The sequence below is a fragment of the Trichoplusia ni genome, chromosome 2 (assembly GCF_003590095.1).
Source record: "Trichoplusia ni isolate ovarian cell line Hi5 chromosome 2, tn1, whole genome shotgun sequence".
Classification (NCBI taxonomy): domain Eukaryota; kingdom Metazoa; phylum Arthropoda; class Insecta; order Lepidoptera; family Noctuidae; genus Trichoplusia; species Trichoplusia ni.
This window is the reverse complement of record NC_039479.1, coordinates 912542-935953: the sequence shown is the minus strand read 5'-3', so window position 1 is coordinate 935953 and position 23412 is coordinate 912542. Positions and strand designations below refer to the sequence as shown.

At 33.9% G+C, this 23412-nt stretch overlaps 2 protein-coding genes and 1 non-coding gene across 3 annotated transcripts; 2 read left to right on the top strand and 1 right to left on the bottom strand.

Annotated features, from left to right (window-relative positions):
- Nucleotides 1–3168: 3168 nt before the first annotated feature.
- LOC113501267 (glucose dehydrogenase [FAD, quinone]-like) lies at nucleotides 3169–5301 on the bottom strand. Its single transcript, XM_026882358.1, has 3 exons — nucleotides 5190–5301; nucleotides 4784–4917; nucleotides 3169–4714 (listed from the first exon to the last, which is right to left on the bottom strand). The coding sequence occupies exons 1-3, from the start codon at nucleotides 5299–5301 to the stop codon at nucleotides 3218–3220; spliced, it is 1743 nt and encodes a 580-aa protein (XP_026738159.1). The 3' UTR covers nucleotides 3169–3217.
- Nucleotides 5302–8291: 2990 nt separating this feature from the next.
- Nucleotides 8292–12417, top strand: LOC113502342 (glucose dehydrogenase [FAD, quinone]-like). The gene is made up of 3 exons (XM_026883884.1): nucleotides 8292–8647; nucleotides 9890–10023; nucleotides 10769–12417. The coding sequence occupies exons 1-3, from the start codon at nucleotides 8536–8538 to the stop codon at nucleotides 12269–12271; spliced, it is 1749 nt and encodes a 582-aa protein (XP_026739685.1). The 5' UTR covers nucleotides 8292–8535; the 3' UTR covers nucleotides 12272–12417.
- Nucleotides 12418–14011: 1594 nt separating this feature from the next.
- On the top strand, nucleotides 14012–14083 carry Trnaw-cca. Its single transcript has one exon. It is a non-coding gene; the product is annotated as a tRNA-Trp (tRNA).
- Nucleotides 14084–23412: the final 9329 nt, after the last annotated feature.

The window sequence follows — 23412 nt, the reverse complement described above, 5'->3', positions numbered from 1 at the left end:
TTACGCGGGGTCGACCGTCAATGGGTTAGGCGTGGTGACCTCAACCACTCCGCTATTCATCCAATCTAGTGATGCAGTACATGAGAATCTTATATGCAAACCACTTATTTAACCTCCTTCCTCTTTGTGTTTCTGCCATCTCTCCTATCAGTCTATTATATACTTATTAATTTATTCTGTGTTATGTGTATATTGTCATGACTTTTTCTGAATAGAAAACTTGAAAATAATTTTCTTTTTTTTCCAACTTTCAGGTCTCAATTCGCCGATGCGCCGTCATGATTCTGGTAAGTTATAGCAAATATTATATTCTATTCAAGCGTCTTTTATGATAATGACAGTATTACTAGGTATGCATATATCACAATTCCTTGGAGTCTTCCGGACAAGATTATGACGTCATTTTAGTAAGAAATCATTGCTATTACTTTTCTGGAATATGGCTGTAATTATATAAATACGTATAAGCATCGTTAGTATCAACACAAATCTTAAGCAAACCACATTATTATAGACTCTACAGCTTTTGTAATAAAGGCTAAAATTCCTTAACGACTCTCTTTAATATTATCTACTGTGTTTTTATAGACGCGCGTAAGACAGAGCGGTCGCCATTTGTGGGAAATTGTGGGCATTTGTTAATACAATGTACTTTTTTTTTCCAATTTTATGTGCGGGCCTATTTAGTCAGTCGTAAATCATGTTAACTGTATTACAATTATGTTTTAGTATTCTTTTAAGTTCTGTTGACTGGTTTTATTTATGTACCTTGTTTTATTAAAGCTTCGTTTTAGGGTTCCGTAGTCAGAGGGGAAAACGGAACCTTATTACGAAGGCACTACTTTCTATCCGTCTGTTCTTCTGTTTCTCAGGATGTAAATATTTCAAGAACCGCGATAGCTAGAGTTTAAATTTTCACAGATGATGTATTTGTGATTTTTTCTGTAATAATAAATACGCCTTTTTTATCTAATAGTTACTCATTATTTTGCCTTGAATAACATGACAGATATCCTATATCCTTTCATGTCATAAAAAATGTGTTCAACTCAAAAATAATAATAAACACACCCAGAAATTTTCAAGACGAGTCCATTACAACTTGAGAAACGAAAAAAAAAATCCAAAAGTTGATAAAAAAAAGAATTTCAAACAAGCCGTGTCCGAACATAACGATGGTTTTAATTAAATCCGGACTTTCTAAAACATCGTTCTTCTTTATTGTTTTTTCAAACTAGGCATTCATTGTGAATCTCATTGGGCGACAAAAATAGAGTATGCAAACAATAAATTTTAATCAAAGCCCAAATTGCTTCGGCATTCGGATCTTCCTTTGTTTTTCCTTTTCCTCCATCAGTCTCGATCGTATTTAATACAATTTGGAAGTGAATTTTAATATCTTACTCCACGCCTCTTAATTAAACGTGCCCAATGACGTTTATTTTCATTTGCTCAAACGATTTTGTTTGAATTTCATTGAATATTGAATTTATGGATTGTTGATCATCATGAATTGCTTTAACGTTGTCTTCATTGATTGTAAGTGTAATTTCCGCTGGCATTTCGGTTCTATTTATTGTAATTAGGAGTTCTAATATTTGGTAAAACAATTTGCCAGGAGGATGAAAAATAACTTTAATTGTGACTGACTGTCGACACGTTTCGTCAGTCTAGAGACTATTGTTAAGACAGTCAAGAAGACATTCAGTAAAATCCTTATAAATAAATATTGATTACCTGAGATAAATAAGAGAGGAGCTCGTGGCTGTGCTATAACCGCATAAGTGATTCGATCACAGGTTAAGCTATGCTTGACGCGGTTGGTCCGTAGATGGGTGACCTTCTTTGTCATAGCGAGTTCCTCCGTGTTTTGGAAGGCACGTTAAATTGTGGATCCCGGCTGTTATTCCTACATCTTTGACAGTCGTTACAGGTAGTCAGAAGCTTGAAAAGTCTGACAGCCAGTCTAACCAAGGGGTGTCGTGTTGCCCAGCTAACTGGGTTGAGGAGGTCAGATATTCAGTCGCACCTTGTAAAACACAGGTACTCAGCTGAAACCGATTGGACTGGTAGCCGACCCCAACATAGTTGGGAAAAGGCTAGGCCGATGATGACCTAAGATAAATATTTATTTCCATTGCATCAAAAATACTGTTCTATTAAGAAATACGGCAAAAAGAAAAAAAAACATCAAAGCAAACATTTAATTTCAGTCGACTAGCAATATTTATCTTACATCTGAGTCAGCCATTCTCTTCCACACTATTGCATCGGCTGTTTTCTTTTCAAACACTATCAATACAAATATCAATACCGCCGGGAATTCATATCGGCTTATAGGGGAAACAACCTATAAATAAAGCAAGCGTTCCTTACAAAAACCAGAAATACACCATTACACGAACAAAAGATGGAGGTTAGAACCCAGTTCTAATAATTCGAATAGTCGAGAGGAAAGCAGGCTTTGTCGGTCCGTTACCAAAGTAATTTTATGATGCTCCGTTAATTGTTCTTGCCTTTTACACCAGCTATACAATTGGTTCTATAAAATCTGACGCTTGTTAAGGAAAAAGCCCTTTCGTGGTCTCAAAGTCTTGCGTAAACGATATTTGATATTTTGGAAGTCGGAATAATGACTTGTTTTTGATTGTGTGTCGGATTTGCGTATTTGTTATAAATTTGGTTTTTGTTTTGTCCTTTTGATGTTTAAGATTGCGGTTATACAAAGGATTTGTTGGGAATAATAATATGAGATGTAAGAAACATATCAGATTCAGTATATTTTTGGTACAAGAGTGATAAATTGTCTCAAAGCTACGTAATAAAACTTGAGGTGAATAAACATCAGAATTTGTTTGAGAAGTCATGAAATGTTCAATTTTTTTGATGACGTCTACAAGTAAATGTGTCAGTGACCTATTGAATTAACAACTTTGGTATGCAAGTACATACATGATAATATTATCAAACATGCATAATGTACCGAATAAAAAGAAAAACTAAAATTAAACAATGAATGTAAATACTCATTTATTTTTCGTTAAAGTGATGAAATTTAAAGTACAACAAAAACTCTTTTTAATAAGTAAGACCCAGTCAATATTTTTGAAGAAACAAAAGAAATGTTGATTCCTTAACATCGTAATTATTGCAACTAAGGATAAACAAAATCAAATTTATATGCAACGAGATATTTTATTTTCATCTTTACAATTGTCTACCCACGCAATCTATTTTCTTCAATAATCATATCAGCAGCTTTCTGTGCTATCATATGAACCGTAGCTAAAGTATATGTTCGTACATTCGTCGGCATTGCACTGGCGTCTGCAACACGCAACCTATTTACGCCTCGGACTCGTAACCTAGAATCCAACACCGAACCCATAGCACAAGTACCAACAAAATAGTGTGACGTATCCAATGTTTCAAGAGCATGACATTTCCAGTACTCCTCAGAGAACATCGGATACTCAGCACAAGACTCAAATCCTAAATTCACTAATTCAGCTTCCATTCTTCGAAAATAAGTTGTATCTAAAACTCTGTTGAAATCTGCTAAGTATTTAGCCTGATTTTCCAGATCCACGCTTTCAGTAAAATAACCGGGCAGAATTATTGGGTCATCTTCTGGATTTTTACTCGCAAGAAGTATTTCCCCTTTCGACTCGGGATTTAAATTTGTAACGAAAACTAAAAACGCTTCTCTGTTATCAAGCCCTTCGCCCAAGGAGTCGCAAAAACTATTGTCAAACGAGAAAAAGAACGCACACAGACCCAAGAATGTTTCTCTATCGCCAAAATGTGCGCATATTAAATTATAGTCAGGGTAACTTTGATTTTTGTTTAAAGCACCGTATCCTTCGAAAACTGCATAGGGATATTTATGAGGATCTTCAACGCCATTTGCGTGGCCAGATTTTGTCATTTTATAAAGTAAAAAGGAGTTTATATGATCTCGGAAATTCTTCCCTACTGGTAGATCAGCTATAACTTCTATTCCCTTGTTTTGTAAATGATCTCTCGGTCCAATCCCAGAAAGCATCAGCAGTTGCGGTGACTTTATAGTTCCTGCTGTGACAATCACTTCTTTCTTTGCCCTCACAGTTATAGTTTGTCCATTTTCTTTTAAAATCTCAACACCTACTGCGTTATTGTTCTCATCTACAATGATTTTAGTCGCTAAAGCATTAATCAAAAGGTCTAAATTAAGATGATTTTTCAGAGGGCTAATATATTTCAAAGCAGTAGTCTGTCGAATATCATCACCAATAGTAAATAGACAGCTCGTGAATCCTAATGGATGATCTGGATTTATATCTAGGTAACATTTATACCCAATTTCTTTTAAAGCTTGAAAAAACGGTCTATTTCTTGGGTAGTATTGTTTTTGTAGTTTTATCTCGCCATTAGTTCCATAATAGTGTGAGCAATTAAGTAACAGATGGTCAATTAGTTGTTCAGTTTTTTGCATAATTGGCAGTATAGAGTCGTAGGACCAAGAAGGATCATTTGTTATAGTTGCCCATTCGTTATAGTCACGCGGATTGCCGTGTGCATATACCAGAAATCCGAGGGATGAAGATCCTCCCAACATTTTGCCTTGGGACATACTGATGACATTGCCTTTATGATTACTTGCCATACTTCCACACGTTGAAGTGAAATTCCAGTCATGTTTACTACCTTTCAGTAAAGCAAAGAGTCCTGCCATCTGGAATAGACATTTCTTTTTAAGTTGCATAAATAAATTGAATGACATGATAAGTCTGTTGCACGTTACCTCAGATTCAATAGGCGGGTAGCCTCCAGCTTCTACGAGGAGAACACTTGCATTCCCTGTTTCTAATAGTCTACTAGCCACCAGACACCCTGCTGCTCCACCTCCAACTACCACAAAATCATACGATGCACCATCTGGAATCAAAATATTGGAGTCTGAAATCGCTAACCCGCAGTGGAACAGCAATAAGCGGACATAAAATCTCTTCTTCTTCTCATTTAGGGAAGATTTGAACATTGATCATTATAAAAGAATGTGAACCAGAACCGAAAAAAATACCACTGAACATTATTTTACTTTACATTTTACCTTTTGCTTATATTTAAACAAACAAATAAATTAACTTTGTGGCAAAGAAAATAAACAAAAATATAAGAAACGTAACACAATAAGCATTTTTTTTTACCTGGTACACAAGCCGGGTCCGGCCAACGGTATCCAGTTAAGTTTAGTATTGTCAGAAGTCTCAGAAGTTCTTCTATTTTTCTAAAATATGACACAGTTTGAGATGACTCCATGTTAGAACAAGGCATCAATCGAAATATTTTTTTAATAAATAAATGTGGAACAATAGAAAAAACTAAAATTTCATGACCTGATTATTGTAAAACTATAGATATACTGAATAATTGCACATTTTATTTTTAAAGTATATTCGTCTACTGATTAAAAATAAATGATAAAAGAATAATAAGTATTTAACATGTCTAGAGTTGATAACGAATAAAGATATGTTTGTATTTTCTATATTTACCTACTATAAATGGTAAAATTAAATATAAAGGAATTATACAAGACGATAATATTTCGAGTATATTTTCTTGATTCTGACCTTTGAAATATAAATAGAAGATGACTTCTAGAAATTTGAATGTAATGGGCAAGTATTATAATCTTATTAATAATTTTACCGTATTTCTTATTTTCAGCAATGTTTCAGCCATATTGTTGTTTTCAAGACCCTATCTAAAACTCCTTCAATTGGTAACCAAAATGGTCCCTGGTTTCGACCCATAGGATAGAAATGAAAACCCATAAATTGCCTCTGAAATCTAACCGCCCGTCTGTCACCAGGTTGTGTCTCATAAACTTTAACAACAAATAATAAACATTATAATATATTTCATTTTGTATTTTTTTATTTTATCCTTTTTTTACGGAACGCCATAGTGCCACAAATCTGTTTCACTCTTAAAAGGATTCTTTGTTTAATAACGCTTTCATCATAAAAAAATCTAAACAAAATTTCAATTAGTATTAAGCGGAATTTTACTTGAAACACTAAAGAAAAATAAATTTACCTTCCTTTTACGTGTCACTTTAAACCGAGGCTTTGCCGGCATCGCTTAATGAAATAAAGAGAAAATTACAGTGTTCTATATGAGAAATTGCGTTCGTATGATGTTGACGTAAGAACGTAGAGCATGATGCTACGATTTTAATTAAAATATAAATGATAATTTACAGTTCAACTGAAGCAGAATTCTACTGCGAACACAACTTGTAATAGACGGTAAATTACGCTTGTCCACATTCAAACAATGAAGTAAGGATTTTATGAAAATGGATGTTCAAAAATAAGACGAGATTTTGTTTTATATTCATATGAGATGTTATTATCTATATTATGGGTGAAGCTGTGAGAATCTTATGGTAATGAGTTTTAGAAATATCAGAGATGACGTGTTTTGCAAGGCACATAAAAATTTGGGTCTCCAGTCGTGTCGGTTTGCTGTCATATCGGCCTACGAGAGTAAGAGAGAGTGCATCTTTTTGGGCGCACACGCTTGTGCAATATAATATGACCCACGTAGGGTGTCTGCAATACTAAACAGCTTTCCGTTATTATTATTGCTACTAGCATATGGGTAAAAATATCATGACTTACTTTCATAATATCAATCTTCTAAATCTTTGCAGTAAGCAACAAAATTAATAAATGCTTCGGTAGTAGGTAACATCACACCAGTCGACAGTAATCATAAAGTATCGCATAATTTTCTAAGTAACAATAAAACCACTTTGCTCGAACAAAGCAAAAAGAATAGAATCATTCTAAAGCAAGAAATTAATTAATACTGGTCAAGTTAGTACGTGAGACGACTCTAAAAAGTCCATAAGTGAAGGTACTTAAGAGGAAGTTTTACTGTTTTTGTACAACGCCAGTAAAGAGCTGTTTTCTTAATATCCTAAGGACTTAATTTCTATAGTGCAGCTCGGCGCTAAGGACCAATAAAGTTACGTGTGGAAGTGCAAGAGCACTTCGGCTTAATGTGGCTTGAGCCAATTGAGAGATATTGCCCTCGGCTGTCTTCGGCACGAGTGATCGCGGCAATAAGGACATGTGCTGGTCGAGATTTTAATTAAACGAGACTTTCTAAGATAAATTATTTGCATTTTTTTTTATTCTGAGCTAGGTTTTGTTCGAGATTTCACTTGTTTCTTGGCAAGGATTTGCGGTGTTGTCGAAAATTCGAGATTTAAAGGAATAAATTGAGAAATTAAGTAAAGCCTAATCCATCGTTAACTTTTAGTAGAAGTTGAATAATAAAGCAAAACACGGATAAGACATTAAAAATATTTTACGTTTCAGTTACATACACGAAAATGTGTAGAACTATTTCATTTCGTCAGCAACACTGCTGAAAACGTAAAACGGTTTACTCATTTATTTTTACTTGAAGCTAATTAAACTAGTAAAAAAAATCTTATATAAAGACAACAAAATAAACTGGTTTTTAATCAGTATGCTAATTATGATTAAGACTTAATTGAGACATACTTTGAAGTTTTAATAAATTAAGATAAAATAAAACTCATCAACTGCACGGAGGGTTTAGAAAGGTCGTAGTTATCACCAGCAAGTCAATTTAGACTTTGCAAAATCCTGCGAGATCACTTGTACTTCAAGATATCCGAGATGACCAAACATACTTGACTCAAACGTCTTTGCTAAAACCCGATTGAAGGTCCTTCAAACCGAATTTGAGTGAAAAAATGTAAAACATAACGATATTTACTATAGTAGTGTATAATATGAGTAATCATTTACACAGCTGGTTGAAAAAGTCATGCAAACATTCAATGATTCTTGCTGTAAATTATTGTCTATCGGTCCCAACCGGAGACCTAAAGAATGAGCTGACGCGGCGTCGGAGTTGCCAGTCAAACCATACATACTGTTGTGGACATAATTGACCTATTCTTTATTCAACGGAACCCACAGAATCGTGAGAATGACTTACACTAAACAGGATTTTTATCATCGGTTAAAGAAACTAATTAATAAACATACGCACCCATACGTACTACATACAAATAACATCTTACATAAAACGCCTATGTCATTAAAGGCGTTCCGTTCCAGCTGTTTTCGGTGCGTGACGACTGTTGCATATTTGGTTACAATATAAACTTACACGACCCAAGCAATTAATTACAAATGCAATCAGATAATTAATGACTGACACTGACCCGCTGTTACTATAGGCGGTAACATCATACTTAAGTTTACCTCGTTTCACCTATTCATTCATTTTAATACCTCAAGTGCGCATTGTCTGAAGTGAAGTGATTCGTGCGAGTAATTACGAAAATATATTTTTTATGAAGAAGAAAACATTGTTGAAGGCAAGAATACAGTTGTTCCAAGGAGTTTGTGTATTGAAGATACAAAAGACGAGAAATTTGAAGAAGTAAATGGCGCAGAAGAAAAACTTAAAACAAATAGAATTATTGATATAGAATACAATATGAATCCAACAACAGTGCTTACTGAAATCAATACAGTACAAGCAGCCTTCAACATTCTTGGGGCTCTTCAGCTGACTGCATTTTTATGGCCGCAGCAGGCACAAGTTCAAGGTATCCATATATCAATTTTATTTACGACTCTACATTTTATAGCAGAATCATTTGTACTGGAAATATAAAAATCTGTAACTCTTGTAATATCCGGTTAAATTGAACAATACAAGGCTGTGGAAGGATTTCAATATTTAGTTAAATCGTTTGTTTCAAGATTTGCGAATAATTTTGGAAAAATATCTTGGTGTTATAAATGTATCACGTCTTGATCATAGACACCTATTTGCTTATTTTTTGGATGATGCTCATCCATCTGGACAGTATTACGAGCTAATACCAATGCCTACATACAACATTTCTAGATCACAGATTTTTCATTTTCAATAGATAATTAGATAATTTTAACCACTTTTTTTAAAGAGAAAACTTCAGTTAATTCTCTATAAATCTTTATGGTACCTTCAATTCACTCTCCTAAACTTAAGCAATGTCTTGTACATTTTTAACGAAATTTTCATACTAATGGTCATGTTCCGGACACAGGTGCGAGTCATAGCCAAGTATCTTTACAATATTGCTTAATCTCCTTTAATATAGATTAAAGGTAATTTGCCTTCACTGGAGGTACTCATACTCGTTTCCATAACTTGTGCCTTGTATACATCTGTGAAAACTGAATTGAAAATAATTCAATTAGGCCGTCCAGGCACTTTTGGAAAGTTACAGTATTGGCACGAAGTGCACGGTTCTAAAATGTCATTTTTGCTTCGGAGATAATCCGAAAAGGAACTCAACTAGTTCCTTTTTTTAAAATAAAAATATGGTATAAGTTATATTTAAAGAGAAATTTAATGTAGTTTAAAGTAGCATTATACTAAGTGGTTGAAACATATGCAAATGACGTCAACCGGTCGGTTAGCAAATAAACGTGAAATGAACATTAAAAATGTTTTCAGTGTATTGTTATCTATATGATAAACGTAGTTATTTCTTTTTAAAATACATGATTATGCATTCGTTTGCAAGTTACTTGACTACTGGTATGTTGGTCAGCAGTCAGGGCCGATAACCAGTTTAGTGGCCCTGACTGCTGTATCGGAAGTCGTCGGGTTTGATTCCCACCCAGGACAAATATTTATTTATTTACATACAGTTATCATCAATAGTGTAGTTTGTGTGTTGAGAAGGATGGTTTTTAAAGTCTTTGTAAGCTTATCACTTGTCTCGCCTCAAGATATGTGTGAAAAAAGAAATATCACATGCAAAAGATTTTAATGGTTTTATTAATTTTATCACCAGATGGCGCTTACTTTGACTTTATAGTAGTCGGCGCTGGATCTGCAGGGAGCGTCATAGCTAACAGACTTACAGAGATTGATGATATAACAGTATTGTTGATAGAGGCTGGCGGAGATCCTCCAATAGAGGCCGTAGTAAGTAATATTCTTGATGAAACAAATACGAAAATAATAATTGATTCAAAAGACAACAATTAAAAGGAAAAATATTAAACACAGCTGACGATAATGGAAATTTATCAGACAGCAACGATGCTGTTCATTTTTAACATGTTATACACCCAAATATGGCATACTAATCCAAATAATAAAAATCATCCTTATTTTTTCTGAAAAACTCCCAAATATATTCATAGCCTTGCTGAACTCAAATCTGAAAGCGACTCTTAAGTTCGATTCAATTAAGTTTAAGTGGTACACCAACAATTTGCATGTGGCAAATATAACTCATCGCTTCGAAATTAATATTCTGCTGTGATTGAGAATAATATGCATACATAGTACCTTGTTTATGTAAATTTATTCAATCATTGGAGACTATGGCAAACTAATAACGTTGCTAAGTATAGTAATTAGTGTTTGTTCATCATTGATGTTGAAGAGGGAGGTGAATGGCTTGTATTTTGCTAAATATTATACTAAATCTATGATATTTTTAGTTTTTCAATAATTTATCCATATTATAGTATACATAAAATAATTATTGCCCATACGTGTTGTGTGTACTATTATGGAACAAAATCGTATATAAGGGTTGTACACTAAAATTTCGCGTAGAAACGTTTCAAAGCATCAATATTAATTTCGCATCGACGAACGTAAATTACTTTAGCGTACATAACTCAATAAAGCATAAAAGTATACAAAATTCGCTTTTCAGGTTCCTGCACTGTTTTTATATACGAAAAACAGTTCGGTGGATTGGAACTATTTATCTGAAGACGATGGTTACACTTACCAGTACCACAAGCAACGACGACCTGAGATCACGAGAGGTAAAATGCTTGGAGGCTCCAGCTCCCTCAACTTCATGGCATACACTCGAGGACACTACCATGACTTCGACACTTGGGCAGAAATAACTGACGACGAAACTTGGAACTGGGATAACGTCCTGCCATATTTTATTAAAAGCGAGAGTTACGTTGACCCTATACTACTTAATACTCCACATAAGTACTTTCACGGTACTGATGGATATTTGGGGGTGACTAGATATTATAACAAGGAAGCTATTGACTACTTTAAAGCGTTCGCAGAGAAAGGTGACAGAACGGTGTTAGATGCCAACGGTGCCACACCTCTTGGATATACTGAGAGTATGTTTACCATAAAGGATAGAGTAAGACAAAGTACTGCTCAATCATTCTTAAACCCAATCAAAAATCGGAAAAATTTGTTCGTTTTAAAAAATACTCTCGTGTCCAAAATTCTTATTGATGAGAACAAGAATGCCATCGGTGTAGAAGCGATATTAGAAGACGGTAAAATCGCACAGTACCGGGCAAAAAAAGAAGTCATTATCTCGGGCGGAGCTATCAATAGTCCTCAACTACTAATGCTTTCTGGAATAGGCCCAAAAAAACACTTGAAAAGTAAACAAATAGAAATTATTTCAGATCTGCCAGTTGGCCAAAATTTACAAGATCATCTCGGAGTAGTTCTGATACACACAATGGGACCACCAGAACCTCAAAAACCTTTAGATCCTGCTGAATTTCCATTCACACTCCTCGTAGGTTATACCGCTTTGAATGAAAGTCAAGGTTACGCAGACTATCAGACGCTAAATTTTATACTTAACGAGCCTAAATCCCTACTACAATTCTGTACGTTTTTCTATCATTTCTATGATGAGATTTGCCAACAATTACACGATGCGGTTGTTGGAAGACAATACTTTTTTAGCGGTATATATATATTGTCTCCAGAATCTACCGGACAGATTTTGCTGAAAAGTAAAGACCCAAGAGAATATCCTTTGATATATACAGGCTATTTCTCTAATGAAATAGATATAAAGAACCATGTGGAATACATAAAAGATTTTGTGCAAGTAGAACATTCAAAATTTTTCAGGAAAGTAAACGCAGAATTGATTGTTCCGAAATTTTGTGGTTGTGGAGAACGCGATGATTCTGATGAATTTTGGAAATGCTATGCCATTTGTATGATGGTGCAAGGATACCATTTCTCAGGATCTTGTTCAATGGGAACTGTTGTGGATTCTAGACTTAAGGTTTTTGGGGTGCAAAGGCTTAGAGTGGCTGACGCAAGTGTCATGCCCAAGGTAACTAGCGCCAATACTAATGCACCAACGATAATGATTGGCGAAAAAGTATCTGATATGATTAAAGAAGATCATTTTTTGCTGTTTAAATAAAATTGGCTGTTACTTATGAATCCCATTTAGTTAAGTTTAAGCACTTTGTTGACATGTATTTATTTGCGAGTACCTTTCATGATTTTTTATTCAGTTTTGTGGAAATAAATGAAAAGAAAACCTTATCGATACAAACACGTTTTCTTACGTAATTTATTGCAGAATGCAAGCGACTGATGTATTTTGTTCCCAAGCGTTATTTACTCAAGAAACACTTAGTGGTTAAAGTGTATTTTTTAATATTTTCCGTGTTTACCTTTTGTTAACGATAAAAGGAGGGAAGTCCAACATTTTCAATGGATTCTTTTCTCTTTTGTGCAAAATCTCTATGCTTCCATTGTTAAGTGGAGTAATAAAAAAACATCTCGAAACGTTTTCTAATAACACTTAACTTTGAAATAAATTTGTCAAACGAATAATACAGCAGGGAAAATTGTTGCGACAATTATGTGAATGGGTATTTTTAATTTAAACATTTTTAGTACTTTGAGACCAGTTTTGATTAACAATATAATATATTTTGGAAAAAGCTTCCAAATATCGCGTTGATTTATAAAATACTCATATTTGAGGACTAGAAGGCGATTGTTAGTATTTTATTCTTAACGATGATGAAAAATTCTTAAACAAACTGTTTAATATCGAAGTAAATGACAAAATCTTCGAGACATTTTACGGTTCTAAGCATTGAACATCGGTAGAAGCATTGATAGACTAGTAATTCATAAAAACTTGTTCTGAGTCTGTCTGAGTCTGAAACTCGAATGTTTGTGAAACCCCCACGACAAAATGATTTAAATCCTTACTATAGCAGACGTTTTATATAAAAAATGGAGTAATGTAATATATTTTTATTACAAGGAATGGTATTTTTATGGATAATTTTAGTGTCATTATTTTCAGCTCAAAATTCACTCGACCAAAATATTAAAATATTTTCTCTCAAATTTCCACAATTACACCCAGGTAGAGTAGAGTCAAACAAATACTAAAATTTAATTATTATGAAAGCTTAAGGACAAATAACGACCGAAAACTAATTCAATAAGTTATAGGTCGGTAATTTTATTAGTAAATCATGGGTACAAAGGTAGGTTTAGTCTGAGCCCTGGAGTTATGAGAACCGAGGTGATTAAGGGAAATTGAAAAGCCTGCTTAACAGCTATTATCCTATTTTAGTTACCTTAATATACTTTTTTGTTAAAAAAAAATAATTTTACTACATTTTTTTAGATTTGCTTGGACAAAGATTCTATCATTCTATAATTAAAAAAAAATGCTTAATATTATCTATACTTATATATAAAGCTGAATCTATACTAATATATAAAGCTGAAGAGTTTGTTTGTTTGTTTGTTTGAACGCGCTAATCTCAGGAACTACTGGTCCAAATTGAAAAAAATCTTTTTGTGTTGAATAGACCATTCATCGAGGAAGGCTTTAGGCTATGAACCATCACGCTGCGACTAATAGGAGCTAAGATATAATGGAAAATGTGAAAAAAACAGGGCCGGTATAAATGGTAACTTAAATCTTCTACCCACGGGGACGAAGTCGCGGGCAACAGCTAAGTAGTATAATTATCATTTACAAAAATACTAAATGTGGCATGTATTATATAAAATTACACGTTAACGAGTTGTGTTAATAGCGTATTTCTATATTAAGATTAATGAAGACGCAAAATCAAATTCGTGTACCTACTAGTTTTGGATATAAAATTTGAGGCCGGTACTCATCGACTCCGTGGCGCAACGGTAGCGCGTCTGACTCCAGATCAGAAGGTTGCGTGTTCAAATCACGTCGGGGTCAAAAGAAAGATCCATAGTTTTGATGTTTCTGGTCCATTTTTTTTATGGAGTCGCGGGCAGCTGCTAGTTATGAATAAGAATAGTACAAGCATTTTTTTTTATTATTTAGAAACTTTTAAGCACGTTTAGTTTTAGGTTAGTTTTTATACAGTGTTTATCCGCCAGACCCGAGTTTTGGTTTTACAATTTGGCTGCGGTACCCTAAAGATAAATAAAAAAAAGTTATCACACACTTTTTTGCTAGTAGCAGCAATCTAAGTTAGTTACAAAAATATAATAAAAATATATTGTTATAATAAATATAACACTGTTGTATTCATTTAATACTCTGAATAAAAAATGCATTTAATTAACAGAGAGCATAGTTAATTACGAAACATTCGTTTTTCATTTTTTTATCGTTTTTAAACGTACCTAAAGTAATTGCAGTATTTAACTGCAATTCTCTAAATGGTAATTTTTATAATTATTCTGAGTGTACAACAATTACTTTCTATTAAATACTGGTACGCTATCAAATTAACTGGCACAAAAAGGAATTAAAAACAACAAACTATCTCTTGTTAATTAATTCGACTATTCAAATTTTCAGATAACAATTTTATTATAATCAGATTTTTTATACTACTCTCGCACTCTTACATATTTAATCATTATGTCAGGTTTCACAAACATTCAAAAAACGTGTACATAGACACACAGCAAGCATTCGTGGATCACACAAATGCTGATCCTAGACGGGGGTCGAACCGGCGACACGTCGCGCACTGTGAGTTTGGCGTGGTGACCTCAACCACTCGGCTGCCCGTGCAGTCAATCCTGTATCCTGATGAAGGTAAAAAGTAATACCCTCAAAAATATCAAACAGTAATAACAGTTAGCCGTGTCGAGGCTAATCCAAGGTAGGCAGCCATATTAGGATGTAGCTATTCCCCTCACGTCCTCCTAAGGTTATTGAAGAAAAACACAACGTCACGCAACGAAAACTTTTTGCTGGTCCGAATTAAGTAATGCTTAGCAATTGTTGGTAAGGAAGACTATAACAATGAACTGCGAATTTCAACCTTAGTGCTTTGTTTTAGAGGTTATGTGGGGAAGGTGTTAAATGTCACCTTTGAATGTGGGATGTCGTTAAATGGGACTGCTGTTGATAAAAGTTAGGGACTACGGTGGGTTTAACGTTGGCCTAGACTATTTAGCCGAAAAAAGGAAGGTATTTTGCTATTTTTTTCTCTAGACTACCATGAGCTGTTCATGCTGGTCATAAAAGCCTAAGTTCAAATGGTTTAAAACAATAGCAAGAATAAATAATATGCAGAGGCGGGTGATGCGAACGTACGAATTGTCGTCAGTCATTTGAGGCTGAACTGGCTGAGGCTTTTTGAGGCTGACATCTGAATAGTACATTATTTGGTCAAGAATGAATAAACCTTTTTAGAAACATGTACTTGGGAATTAACAAATATATAGTGCATACTTCATAGTAAGCCCTCTGATATTTCCGTAGGGAACAGACAGGTAAATAATTGGAAACTGCTTACCAACAAATCATTTAAAGTATAAAACTTGAAGGATTTCATGACTAACATAATTTCAGTACTTCAAACTCCAGCGGTTACAAGACAAGTATGATTAACGACCTGTCAATATGAAAGCGAACTAAATTAGAAACTGTGTGCCCGTCGAAATATGAAGGCTAGTAGTTTCAGCTCTAAGGGCTTACAAAATGGTGTATTTAGTTAGTACTATATTATTTGGTGTGATTTATTACATGACAGCCCAAACATGGCGTCTAAAGTTTTTAGGGTTCTCTGACAGCTATTGTGAGCAAATTTCCTTTATTCTACCGTGAAGGTTGAAATGTAGTTTTGAAAACTTATTCTTGAAATACTAATATTATTGTGTAGCTGTTACTGTGTGGTCTCGGGTTGATTCTAGAAATGTGACTCTAGAAATTGCGATAAAGGAGAGGCCTGTGCTCAGCAGTGGTAGGATAAATCCTATGGATGGATGATGATGATGATGTTACCGCCACCTCTTGCTGTGTGCTGATGTGACCAGATAGAGCCTTGGAGCGTAGTGTTCGGATTCTGGTCTTGTAACATATCACTGAGAATGTTAAAACATTAAAACAAAAAGTGTTTGATCACGATTCTTTAAAAGGATTTAAACATGTACAGAGACAAAATAATTATTAAATGCAGAAAGAAGAAACCATCTTCAAAGTCGTATAAGGTATCATTCATACCAATACAATCCTAAAAATTCTAACAGCTTAGAGGTGGATGAAACAAGTTAGGTTAGTAAAACCTCATTGATTCTAAAATCCGAAAGCACACACACTAATTCCATTGTTAGTAAAACCAGTACACCCTGGAACATAAACTTCCGTATAAAGTTCTCTCGCATCCCATGTTTTGTTGGAACCGGATTCAGGACATGAATACAGTTTAAACTTTATACCTAGTTACAATTTTACGTGGTTTAGGTTAGTATGGGTAGGTACTAGTCGATATTAAGGTATTTGAATAAATCTGTTTAGTTCGACAGACAGATGTCCAAAAAATATTGGAAATGGATTTTTTCGTTTCATCACATCATCAAAAAATAAGGAAGATAAAATAATACTCATTACGGTAGTGGGAGGTAAATACATCACTTCCTAGTACAATGCGTTCTTCGTTCACACGAGATTTATAAATCACTGTATTCCCTTATTTTTTTTACGAAAAAATACAAAGAAGTTGTGGGGATCTAACAAAAAATATTATATTATTTTTTGGTTTACATTAGAATCTAAAATCAAATGATCAAATAATAAAACCGGTCATCTGATAATTGGAAGATAGTCAAAACTGCAATGTCTCCACGTAATATCTTGAAAATTCCAATAGTATTCTTAAATTTCAAGATAAGTTCCAAGGTAAACATCAATAATACATCGAAATTACTCACCGTCACTCCAAATCTCATATCAAAATCGTAATCCTTTAACCACACTCAAGGGCGCAGCTAAAGCGAAACGGAAGATATAAAAATATATTCCATATTTCATATTCATGTATGGCTGTCCCAAGAGAGATTTAAAAAAAGACAACGAAAACGCGTCCTAGCTTGGTTTGTAGTACACATCGTAAAATTCTCATAGTGATAACGAAACTTCTTTATAATAATAAGCCTGTTGGTATATAGCCATATTCTTTGTTTTATCTTTGCGTGAAAATATATGAATTCGTATATAAGTATATTGCTTTGTTTTTATGGTATTCTTATATGAAGTTTGCAATGATAAAAATCGTTGGCGCTTTATTTCGTTCATAAAAATTACCCACTTGAACAGTACGTGTTATTATTGATTAGAAATCTCTTCCTTAAGCGCGAATTAACTCAAAATATCTCTCTTCAATTTCATTGTAATAGCTTTATGAATGCACAAAATTCAATAGCCTTTTCAAATTAAAAAAAAATTGACATGGCGGCGAGATGGTATCGCTTTCATGGTTAAGGACTCCGGGTAGGTCCGAAACTAGCCGGGCAATCCCGGTAAATACTCTACTCTACTAGTAATTCGTTGCATATGTATGAATTCGTTCGAAAGGTATTATTCCTAATAATGTTAAAATTATAAAAAACTGAACAGCACAACATTCTCTTGTTTAGCAGTTATTCAACAAAATATTGGTTACACAACCACACTCTCCATATTAAATGGTAGGTACAGTGTTTAATTTTAATAATACAAATACTATAAAGGAAGCCAACATAAAATAATACAGACATCATAAATTAAAACTTTCCCATTCCACTCAATTTAATTTAATGCGTGCTCTATAAATAAAATGGTTTTAAATTATATATCGGCCATATTGTCCGCTTAACTGTAATTCAGACGTTGAATGGAGATTGGTTTGGTGGTCAGAAGATAAAATGATAATGTTATGGATAGTTTTCAATACAATCAAATGTGTAAATGTTGTGTCCCAGTTATAATATCTCACTTATATTTTTATTAAACGTGTCCCGCAGTTCGGAATATATCTCTCGTGTCGTGGAGAGTTTCACAAACATTCAAATCACATGCACCAAAGGCTATACGTGCAGTAAAATTTAATCAAGTAATTAAAATAAGAAGTGAGATCTAGAATGTTCAAATGCCAAAAAAAAAGGCTATAGTGTTTTTTGGAGCAAAAAAATAAGAAGAAACTTTGGCAAGTACTTGAAGCCGTTCGTTCTAATTGACATACGTTGAGTCGCGTTAATTATGGGAACTGGACTTCCTATGGAATACTGTATAACAGATAGGCAGTAACTGTAAAATTTATTATCCAGCTAGATCCGGTCAGATTCATCGATTGCTTTCCTTAGGTTGGTTGGATACCAATATGGATAATATATCCAACCTATCCTAAGGAAAGCAATCGATGGAAAGAAAGGCTGAAGCTTCAGATGATGAAGTTCATTATTCAAATTGACAGCCTGCCGCAAAAGAACATAAATAAATAAAAGTAAATCCAAATATAAAATAAATATTCCACAAGCAATGAACATTTCCTTCTCTTAAACCTACACGTGTCACATCAATACTATAATTATAATTTATGGCATATAAGACAATTCCTGGTAAAGTTATTTTTAATCTCTGAATATCAAAGTACTCGTGATTATATCATTAAGTGCGGCTGTTTGGCAGGATAATGACCCATCAGAACACCATCTGTTGCCAGTAAGAGGATGGGCCTAAAGGGGCTTTTTCGGAGAATTGGATTATGATTCAGAAGGGGAATGGCTGGTAGGTTTTTTTTTTGAATTCATGAAACTGATTTTTCTTTTAATGCAAATTATCATCAACAATCGATCACTCAGAAACGAATTTGTTTGTTGTATAGTTTGTATTCGTGCTTTTCCAAAAAGTGTCGTTTGATACAGGTATGCAATGAAATACAAATCAAACACTGGAAACATTCAAACCTCACACAACACTTTACTACCGACGCCACTGATCAATAATTCGATTTTGTTAATTGCATAAAAATGAAAACAAAAAAACTGGCTGGTATACCTGAAAATCTTAAATTCGCGTTTGTTTTAATATATAGAAACGCAAAAGAGTTTCAGCTTCAATAAGGTCAGATGCGCCAACAAAAAAAAAGTTTCAGTTTATGATTCTGCGAAAACCTCACTTTAGCATCTAAGGTATCATCGTCAATAATATATGATACAAAAAGCTTTTATATCCTGTGGTTCCTTACATTGTATTTTATGGCAGAAGAGTGTCCCTTTGAAGTTTCAAACAATTTATTGACGTTTAAATAAATGTTCATCAGAATCATACTAGAATTCTAAGATTTAGTTCTAAGCACCTTCTTGTTAATCTTCACTTGAAACATGTCTTATCTTTGTATGTTGAAATCCTTTGAAGTATTGATTTTTGGAATTATTCAAAGATCTGCCCAAGTTATATCAAGATAGCACTAAACCGATTATATTTTAAACAAGTCATCATTGGCCTAGCCTTTTCCCAACAATGTTGGGGTCGGCTACCAGTCCAACCGGTTTCAGCTAAGTACCAGTGTTTTACAAGGAGCGACTGCCTATCTGACCTCCTCAACCCAGTTACCTGGGTAACACGACACCCCTTGGTTAGACTGGCTGTCAGACTTTTTCAAGCTCCTGACTACCTGTAACGACTGTCAAGGATGTAGGAATAACAGCCGGGACCCACAATTTAACGTGCCTTCCGAAACACGGAGGAACTCGTTATGACAAAGATGGCCACCCATCTACGGACCAACCGCGTCAAGCATAGCTTAACCTGTGATCGAATCACTTATGCGGTTATAGCACAGCCACGAGCTCCTCCCTATATTTTAAACAAGTAACTTCATTAATAGAAATTTTTTAATTCTTTTTCGAAAAGAGTTCCTCACTGAAAGACTTCATCTGAAGGTTTCACAAACATTCAAGTCACATGCACACAGACACCCAGACTCAGAGCAAACAAATGAATTACCAAATATATCATGTAAGTATTTATAAAATATAGTCACATATGTACAAAATATAAATTTAAAATAAGCAAAGATTTTTGTTATTTTAATTTTTCATTCGAAACACTTCATAGAACATTTTACACTTATGTGTAACTACTGTAGTTTTCAAATTCGTTAAAATAATAACAGTAATAGACACAAAAAACCAATGTTACCAATGTTATGTAAAAAACCTAAATAATCCCGATATGTTAATGTGTAAGAAAAACTGAATTATCCTCAAAGAAAGACCACAAACAACTAAGTTCAGTTATAAAATATTCATAATAATATTACAAAAGCAATTTTACTTATTCCTCGGTATAGTGTAACTGTATCGCTATTACAAAATGTATTAAGTTTCATGCTCATTTCGTTTTTATTTATTTTGTTTCTAAATGTTCTATGTATTCCCGAAGATGTTTGTTTCATTATATTTTATTTTCTTAGAAAAAGCCACTCCTGCAGTAAGGAACTTAATTCTTGTCAAAAGACGCATAGACCCAGAAAAAAGCTTTAGAATATCACACAAATGCTTGCCATACGCGACGATCGAACGTTGTTTTGGTTATTAATTTAAATTATCTTTCTCCATATTATTAATTCATTTATTTAAAAACACCCTAATCCTTTACCACTACAAAACATTCCCAAACCATAGACACATATAAAAAATCTAAGTACACAAACCAAAATTCCTCCAAGCTAACATTTGAAAAGGAACTCTTTCAATAGAATTCCATCCATAAGGGTATTACAATACGATTTATTTCAGCTCTATAAATCTCCGAAGGTAGCCGTTTCGACAGCCGGTCATAACCGGATTGTGCAAAGCCTTGGTTTAAACTTTGAAAGTATTCAGACGGGTGCTATTGAAACAGCATGATTTTATTGATGTTATGGGATGTCTTGTCCGTATTCAATCGAATTATTTACAACATCATTTAACAAAAACGGCTTAATTTCAATTATGTCTTCAATACGTTGTTCAGGAATCAGGTGTTCAAAAAAGTGGGGTTTTAGTTTTATCAATGATTTGTATAAAACTTTTTTAAATAGCAGAAAACTTCGACACATTAACCACATTATAATTCTTTGAAAAACCAATAAAACAAAATACTCTACTTCAACTCCACGAGGCCCAGGATATAGAGAGTTCTGTCGATTGTCTAAAATTTGCGGGAGGCCTTTGCCTAGCTAACAGTGTCTGTCGGCAATGGCAAGAAATATTACTTAATTAAAGACACAAAATTATACGCAGTTGAATAAACATCTCTTCATCAGGTGCCATATAGCAACTATTATAAAAACAAACATTCTCTCCTTATTACTCAACATAATGTCAATAAACAATCACCAGTCATAAATAATTACAATCCATTTACCATAATCCAAGAGTCACTTTGAACACATTAAAAACTCCATCCCTTATGGGAAGCTTGGTGTAATCCAGTAATCTTTTCTTACAATATCAGAGGAAAGATAAATAGTCTTAGGGAGATTACTTCGAGTGCCGGCCACTAGAAATGGGTCATCGATATTGCAGCCTTCAGGAAATATATCCGGCGCCATGTTTAAAAAGTTGTGTGTTGGTTTTTAGATTGCATTTTATTGTGTGTGTAGAGGGATTTTTTTATGTGTGAATATCTAATAAGAATTATGGGGATCCCGTTATGAATTTTATAAAAAAATATTTTCTATTAAAAGGAAACTTATAATTTGACAGATTTTTGCAAGATTAGCACGATCATTTAATTTTCCTTCTCAGTTCGGATGTCATACCTACACTATGTATAAAATATATTAAGTATGTTAATCAGTTGACTAGTACTCATAATACAACCTTCGCTTAAATTGAGACTAGATAGCGTTGCGTGAAAGATTTGTAATTTCATTATTATTTAATTTTGTCAATTTATGGCATTCCATATTATTATGCATCCAATTATTCAAACATCCAATTTCTTCTTAATTTTCTCATTACCATTCAGCAACATCTCACAAGTAACCATTCATCTTCATGAGCCATATCTTCTTGTCTGTCACGTTGGTTGGTATTTATTCATGTCGTGAGCCGCATCTGGGCTCACAAAATAAACAGCACGTGGCATTACTAATGCCTTCTAAACTAACAAATTAATTCGTTGTATCTGTGACTTTCATACATGTGCTATAAGTCTTTAGGCTGTATACAAGGTAGTGAGTATACAGAGTAGGCTTACATCTAAAAAATAATACGACAGTTATAGATATCAACTTCTATTGGCTTGTATACAGCTTGGTTTCAGATACCACGACAGTTATGACCACCAGGAAGCGTTCTAAGCTATTTTCAAGGATAGATACTCATGTACCATTTGTTATACCAATAACTGTCATGTTAGCCTTCGTTCATGAAAGATAAATGATGATACTCTACAAAAACACTATACGACGCTCATTCTCAAATTATAAAACACTGCAACATTTCGTACTACTTTATTATACCAATAAATAGTCAAACGTCCAAAATAGTTTATCGATAAAGGAATCCAGGGGAAGAATAAAAGTAACCTTATCCAAATGGGTACCCAAGAAATATGAGCGAACGAAAATTCAAGGTAATTTTATTTGGAGTTCCAGTGCAATTCGGAATTTCAGACAAATCATTCGGTTAGTCACCCGTGCCGGTCGCATTTTGATATAAACGACCGATAAACTATCCAAATACCGTCCAACTTATCCGAAAATAAAGAGAGAGTAAGACAAAAGATAGGGACTCTAAATCGTCGAAGCGAGACGGGTATAGTTTGAGTTGGTTTGAATTGAATGAATCAGCTCGGAATTACGTTGGTTATCCTTTTATCTGCATTTTGTGAAATGTATGAATAGTTAACGAGTTTGTATGCGGGCAACAAAATTTTCACAAAATTGATCGAATTTTATGATCTAAAATTGAAGATTCAAAGTAGACATCATTTCACTACCTCGGTCATTTAACCATCGAACTAAAAACGGTAACGACAAAACACATTAAGTATAGGAGATACCTCTGATCTAATGCATTCTGAAGACAAAGAATCGAATTGAATTTTCAGCTCGATGAACTGAAAACTTACACCGAGGAGCTGAGACCTCGTCTATTTCAAAATTAAATTGTTAAAGTATTTCCATTTTGTCTTTATTACAAACTGTGTATCAAACATCTGCTATAGACATTGCACTTGCTTTATAATCATCGTATCCAACCTTAACATCCGACTGAACTCCTTTTGCGAGTGATTTATTTCTGATGAAAAAATAAACATAAGTTCCATTTAAA

Bases quoted from the DNA above. Each gene is read 5' to 3' on its own strand.
- LOC113501267 (XM_026882358.1), bottom strand. From the start codon at position 5,301: ATGGAGTCATCTCAAACTGTGTCATATTTTAGAAAAATAGAAGAACTT. The intron at 4,918-5,189 runs GTAAAAAAAAAT...TTTTGATTCCAG, and splicing joins GGACCCGGCTTGTGTACCAG to ATGGTGCATCGTATGATTTT. The intron at 4,715-4,783 runs GTAACGTGCAAC...TGTCTATTCCAG, and splicing joins ACCCGCCTATTGAATCTGAG to ATGGCAGGACTCTTTGCTTT.
- LOC113502342 (XM_026883884.1), top strand. From the start codon at position 8,536: ATGAATCCAACAACAGTGCTTACTGAAATCAATACAGTACAAGCAGCC. The intron at 8,648-9,889 runs GTATCCATATAT...TTTTATCACCAG, and splicing joins GCAGCAGGCACAAGTTCAAG to ATGGCGCTTACTTTGACTTT. The intron at 10,024-10,768 runs GTAAGTAATATT...TTCGCTTTTCAG, and splicing joins ATCCTCCAATAGAGGCCGTA to GTTCCTGCACTGTTTTTATA.